The sequence below is a fragment of the Quercus suber genome, unplaced genomic scaffold (assembly GCF_002906115.3).
Source record: "Quercus suber isolate HL8 unplaced genomic scaffold, Cork oak 2.0 scaffold_636, whole genome shotgun sequence".
Lineage (NCBI taxonomy): Eukaryota > Viridiplantae > Streptophyta > Magnoliopsida > Fagales > Fagaceae > Quercus > Quercus suber.
In genome coordinates this window covers 75301-82222 of record NW_027070078.1, presented here as the reverse complement: position 1 = coordinate 82222, position 6922 = coordinate 75301, and the positions used below count along the sequence as shown (strand labels likewise).

At 37.2% G+C, this 6922-nt stretch overlaps 1 protein-coding gene across 2 annotated transcripts; it reads right to left on the bottom strand.

Moving 5' to 3' along the window:
- LOC112036056 (phospholipid-transporting ATPase 1) lies at positions 1 to 6606 on the bottom strand. 2 transcript variants are annotated; one of them, XM_065765546.1, is made up of 8 exons: positions 6338 to 6606; positions 4406 to 6211; positions 3994 to 4300; positions 2751 to 3459; positions 2533 to 2656; positions 2204 to 2423; positions 1258 to 1716; positions 1 to 468 (listed from the first exon to the last, which is right to left on the bottom strand). In XM_065765546.1, the coding sequence occupies exons 2-8, from the start codon at positions 6036 to 6038 to the stop codon at positions 249 to 251; spliced, it is 3672 nt and encodes a 1223-aa protein (XP_065621618.1). In that variant the 5' UTR covers positions 6039 to 6211; positions 6338 to 6606; the 3' UTR covers positions 1 to 248. The 2 variants fall into 2 exon arrangements, with proteins under 2 accessions (XP_065621618.1, XP_065621620.1); XM_065765548.1 differs by having other exon boundaries at positions 4406 to 5956; positions 6338 to 6605.
- Positions 6607 to 6922: the final 316 nt, after the last annotated feature.

Here is a 6922-nt window from a genome sequence, read left to right as displayed (position 1 = left end):
TTCGTATCAAAATCTTTCTTGATAAAATTCTTGTAACAAGTGTAATTTTTCTGTACTAAAAAAACGCTAATTTACACTGGATAACATGATTGATACAACAGAACAAAATACAACATGTTAGAAAAAATCTATCCTTCGGATAGCAAACAATAAAAATCCGGCAACTAAGAGAGATACTCTGAAGCAGCCTAAAGAATAGGATACTTTACAAAAGAAAAGGATATGCAAAAAGGAACAAAATCATCTTGTCATCTCCGTTGAGGACCCAGGATGGCATTCATTTCTATTTGTACATCTCCAACCTCCCTCAGATTCCCAAACTTCTCAGCTTCTCTTGCGATCTGAACATCGCAAGGACTATAGTATTGATAAAGGTATTTTACAACAAAACGAGGAATTAGGCCTACTATGACGCTTGCAAGCAAGCATAACCAAAACGTTGCAGTTTTCGCGACATGAAAGATTGCCCTGTCAAAGCACATTGGAGTTGCAAACATTAATCTCTATTTGAAAAGGGAAAATTTCACAAAATCAGTCATGATTTCTATTTTCGCTTTGGTCAGAATCACAGAACTGACATTCAACATGTGATGTGGGAAGCACAAAGAAACATTTATTTTTATTTAGTTTTATTTAATTTTCAAATTCAATTGTATTTTTATAAGGTTATTAGTATTTTTTTAAATTAATTTTCCTAGCCAATGTTATTTTTGTAATTCAATATTTGAGTTTTCCATAATTTCCTAGTCAATGTCATTTTTGTAATTCAAAATTTGAGTTTTCCCAAGTATATTATTGTAAGTTGGAATTAGGTTTAGTCCTAATAGTCTATATAGGCATTTTATTGTACTCCTATTAAGACAGCTTACAGTTTGAATGATGAATTAAATTTCTATTGGAAATTTTCCAATGGTCTAGCATTGACCTTAGCCATCCCTAGGTGCTGACTCCTACAAGGGTCTCTCTAGTGTTGACTTCAAGCAAAGCGTAGGTGCTGACTCCTAGGTTATCAATTCTTTAATTTTCGTGTTGCATTGTTTTGATTTTTTCCTACATCAAATTGTTAAGAACTATGTTCATAGTTCAACAAAATGAGTATGCGAGTAATTTATTGCTAACAACTGTGTTCTTAGTTCAACAAAATGAGTAACTTTCTTTTTGATAAGTGAGTATACATGTATTCAGAAAAAAGAGTGAGTATACACTTAATTATGTACTTTTAGAAAGAAAGATGGTGTATAAGATAAGAGCGCTTACCAGTAACCAATAAGAAAGGGTAAAGCATCAATGACAGTGACACAAATGAAAGTAGCAATTATAGAACCCCAAATGACTGCATGAGTAGTCCAAGTCCACCTGATAACGTCAATGGCCAAGTGTAGATTGACCAATATAACCACTGCAAGTATCCAAAGATCTCCTAGACTAGATATATCAATGCTACTACCCCAATATGCTAAGAGAGGGATAAAGAAGATAGCTACACTTTGCCAGATAGTGTCAACCATTGTTAGCCAAAACAACTTTGCGTTGTAGCACTCATGCCTTTGCCCAGCCCCATAAAGCTGAGGATACTTTAGAAGAGTCCTCCTACTTAGGTCCTTGTCAAGAATTCCAACAACAATAGTAGGCAATGAAGTATAGATTATAGAATACAACATGCTGCTCCATTCATTAATTGCAGTTGTCAAGGTGAAAGCAGTGAAGAGCACAAACCTACACACAGCATGTGAAACATTAGCGATTGTGATAATAAGAAAACATAGATTTGATTAATTAGGTTAAATTGTCTTCTTCTTCTTTTTTTAATAAGTTCAATTTGAACCAACTTCCCTAGGAAGTAATTCAAATTTGAATTACAAAATCATATGATAATTTTTGAGAGACATCTAGATTTGACTACAAAAAGAATCAAAATTAAATTTATCTTCAGCTATATAACTTCTAGCTCAAAAAGTAGTAAAATAAAAGACCTAGCAAGCATGATTGGAAACACAACCATACAAAACAACTTTTCCCCGAAGAGAGAGTGTGAGAAAGTAAGAGAGCCAAAACATTGCTCAGGCTCATGTGGAGACTGAAATCAAGGGCAACATAACAAACTCCAATAGATTTAACCAGCTAACTCAGATGCATATTCATGAATACAGAATCATTATAAAGCAAAAATCAAAGCATATACAATTGCGAAAATCATACTCACCAAAATAATATAAAAACCATCACTGCATTCCTGTAAAAGTTATATAATATCATGTAGCCCATCCGCTGGTAATTCCAATGCCCATGGACCAATAAAAGGGGAACTAAGAATCTGAACTGCCCCATTGCAAAATCTGATGCCATTACAGCTTGCCTACCCTCTTGGCCACTGATTCCAACTCCCACATCAGCCATTTGGATCATTGAAACATCATTGGCACCTGTTAGTGGTCCAAGTAGAATTACAGTAACAAACATGAGTACGTAAGCAGTAAGAAGTGCATTCTATTTTCTATATGTTTGAGAGCATAAGATATTGATCTAACATACCATCCCCAATGGCAAGTGTCATGTCAGCAGTCCTGTTCTTCACAAGGGCTACTATTCCAGCCTTTTGCAATGGAGCCACTCGACAACATAGCACCACAGAACATTTACTAGCCAGTTGAAAGAGCTGCAACTCAAAATGAGTAAGCTACATCAGCATATGAGGCATCACCAAGAACTAGAAAAGAAAAGGACAACCATGTAGGTTTACAAATGCTTACCTTTTCTTCAAGTTCACTGTCAAGAATATAAACAAGGCTGGTACCATCAATAATCAAGGCCACTGGAGTTGGACTAGCTTCAGAACTTCCTCCGGTATTGTCTGTGACCCCATTAACAGTCATGAGCTTCTTAGACATGACAATGGCATCTTCCAAACTCTTTCTACATGACTCTTTAGAATTGTTATTAATTACTATCTGGGTCATCTTGCTTGTCAGGAGCTTGGAGGAGTACCCAATTGATATGGCAGTTTCTTGCTTGTCCCCAGTCAAAACCCATACTTTAATCCCTGCTATTCTGAGAGATTCTATGGCTTCTGGCACCCCTTGTTGCAGTTTATCTTCAATAGCAGAGGCACCCAGTATGCACAGATTGTTCTCAACAGCGCTAGCAACCTTTCGAAGCAAAGCAGCTCTACCAATTACAGCAGTGCTTGCTTCCTCAAAGGAAGAGTGCCACTGCTCGAATTCTGAAGCACTCAGCTGCCGCATCCCAACAACAAGTGTCCTCAAACCCAGTGAGGAGTAATCATGAAGATGGGATTCAGTTGCACGCCGTATGTTCATGTTCAAAGATTTATCTATCACACCAAACATGGATGTGTCAGCACCTTTAACAAAGACTTTCACACTCTTGTCGGGGCAGCCCAATATAACTGACATCCTCTTCCGGTCACTATCAAACTCATGCAAACCCAAAACATTGAACCTGCAGTTGCCATGATGGAGAAATTCATTAAAGAAGATATAATAAGGTTTTACCTCTTAAAAGAAGCTACCTATGAATGTGATAAGATAATCACTTGAAAGAGCAATCAAGTATTATGACTACTTAAACCACTGCAACCACTATTACCCCACAGTTACTTTAGTGTCACCTATCACCCCCATCCTCCTCTCACCTTCATGTTTACACTGCTATATGATTGAAACAATTTTTTTTTTTTTTAAGTACTGACACAATGCATAACTGAGAGAATTGTTCTACACGAAGAATTTACCTTTAGATGTCAACATTTTACTGAAGTGGAATTTTGAAACCACTAATATATCAACCTAAATTCTTTCCTACCTGTTCAAAAGCAGCCAAAAAATTGGCAGCCATACTGCCAATGCTGCTCTAACAATATTAGAGCCACAAAGCCACTTCACTAATCAATTGGTGGGGTGGTTCTAGTGGAAGAAGAGGTGCTAAAGAGAAGTTAAGGGAAAAGAAAGGGACAATAGCATCACATCAAATTACCTTTGCCTTTCTCCTTGAATATCGATAACTATATAGCCAGAGGTTCGTTCTATAAGCATGAAACCATAGGCGGCAGCAGCATACACCAATGCTTGTTCATCAGGAGACTCCCCTTGGTAATCTATCATCTTCACAGTAGGATCAGACGTGTCTGTAACAAGAGGCACAATTGTATTGCATGCTGCTAATGCAAGGAAGAAATCATAAACATGTCTGCCTTCTTTTGTGTCATTTCTTCTTTCTGATAATTGTAAAAGTTCTGGGTCAGTCTTGACGTTCATCTTTGGCTTTATGACCTTCCCCTCCACTGATACCAAATAAGGCAAATATAAGATGAAATTGTTTTGCTAATGTGACAAATCAGAAATACTAAATATCATAAAAATAAAAAAAATAAAAAAAATGGTATTACCTTGAACAGAGTATCCAACTGGCTCAATTTGAGATTTAGCACCACTGTAATCTACTCCCCATATGCTTACACGTTGAAATTCCATCTTGTTCTCTGTAAGTGTACCAGTTTTATCCGAGAATACATACTTTATTTGTCCTAAATCTTCATTTATATTCAGAGACCTGCACTGAAATCTTGAATTTGATGCCTCATCATACATTTCGGTATCTCGGATCATGAAGTAAGCCTGACCAAGACGAACAAGCTCCATGGAAATGTATAGAGAAATAGGGATCATGATCTGGAACACAATAACTGACATGAGGAATGTGAAAAAAATCTCCCATCCCACATTATAATAGTTATAGTCTTTATTCCGAGAATAGTCCCATTTTCTGTAATAAGGCAAGTTATTTAACTCTTTCTTGTGGCGCAGCAACCAAGCAAGGGCACAGGCAGAGACAACTGTACACAAAGCAATAAGAAACAAAGAGAGTAAGATGATCTCAAAGTTCATATGGGTCTCAAGCTGACTCCTCTTAGATGGAGCTCCTGAGTTGTTGAGCATAGCTTTGGTCTCACGCCCAGCATACACCGCAACTCCAATGCCCCATTCAGTATTCTTGAGCTCACAGCCTCGAAGAATAATATTGGATGGTCCAAGTGACAGCCTCTTCCCATCAACTTCCATGTTTGCATGAAAACCATAAATATTCCTATTCGGTTTCTCACACTTAATCAATCCAGTAACGTTCTCCTTTTCAGGCATCTTAAATAGGGTCTCTTGTTTTGCATACCGAGTCTTCAAATTCGACTCCCCATCCAAATTAACTGTCTGCACATACGCAACTCCAGTCGGGTCACTAGTGGAGAGCAGCACCATATCACAAGGAAGAGTTTCACTTGCATGAATTTTGATGATTTCACCGACTCTGATTTCCTTCCATTTTTTAGGTTGGAACTGATTATTAACAAGAACAGATGCTACCCGGTTATTCTCAATTCTGTCTGACCTATGCCGTCTATAGTCCTCATAGGCATTCTTAATGGCCGTAACTGATAGAACAAAGGCCAATGGCAAAACTGAGACTCCCCGGCCAAATACAGCCAGCTGGGGGAGCTGATTAAGTACAGCAATCACAAGGAAATATATGTATGCAACTCTATGAAATTGTTCAAAAATATTCTTTGGCAAAAAAGTAATAAACGAATACTTGGAAGTCCTTACAGAATTCCCAGCAAATTCAAACTTCTCATTTGTCTTCACAGGATCGTTTATATAAATCAACCTCGCATCTTCATCACTGATTTCCTTCTGGGACGTACTAAGCCCTTCAGAATCAGCCCCTCTTGAGCCATGTCTCACCGGCTTCGACCCCATATCAGCAAAAGTCACTTCCCTGATGGAATTCCCGCCTCCGCCCGAGGCCTTGGAATGAGAGGACAAAATACTTCTTCTTGATGAGGAGGAATTGAGTGTGCCTTCCACACTTGATGAATTCTCAGCTGGGTTTTTCGTTTCCATTCCGGAAAACGATACAGGGCGGCCAGAATTGGATTTAAATAGATCTAACAAAACGGGTACAGTGAATAAATCTTGGGTGTTAAGAACTCTAGGAGATGGAATCAAAAGGGGACGCTCAGAGGCCATGATCTGAAAGGATCAGAGACCTCCTGAGCTTTACAGTCAATATTCAACAAATTCATGAAAGACCCAGATGGTAATTTTCAATTTTGGTAATCACCCAGATGGTAATTTTAACCAAAGTTTACAACAACAGCAACAGAAATTGAAGAAAACAAGCAAACCCCACGACTACAACACTGGTTGTATATAGGCAAAAAAAAAAAAAAAAAAAAAAAACCAAACCAATCAAAGGTGTTTAGATAACTATTGTACACAAAAGAATCTAGAGAAAGTGAGAAACTTTAATGGTTGTTAGAACTTACTTTTGCTTGTATCCCAGGTCAAGTTACAGAGAGAGGGAGAGTAATATAGGAGATGAGAGAGAGAAATGAAATACGTTGGGTGTTTTTGTTGTGAGAAATATGACAATGGTGGTTGTTATACAATGAGCTAGGAAGCGTGTTTTTTAGGGACAATAAGGACGAATTGAACAAAGTCAAAGGCATTGTTTTGGTGAGAGAAGACGGAGAATGCAAAGAAAATTGGGGAAGAAGAAGTCTACAAATCGTAATGGGTGGCGACAGCAATAGCAACAACAACAACAAAGAGAAAAAAAATACCATTCTTTTTATAAAAAATTTAAAAAAAAAATTCTAATTTTGAATAAATAGTAATAATTAATACTAACTAATAATAAGAAAGAGAAATATTCTTTTGTTTTGTGTCAAAAGGTCATGTGCGAGTTTGAGTTAAACCAGATATAAGAAAAGAGAAGTCTTTTCAGAGAGAGAGAGTTTTCAGACAAAGAAATATGTTAAATCATAAATGCTCTTCTAGAAGGTCGACTGCTGAACTGTTGTGGATTTTTTTATATTGTAATAATCAATTATAAATTAATTGTACAGTAT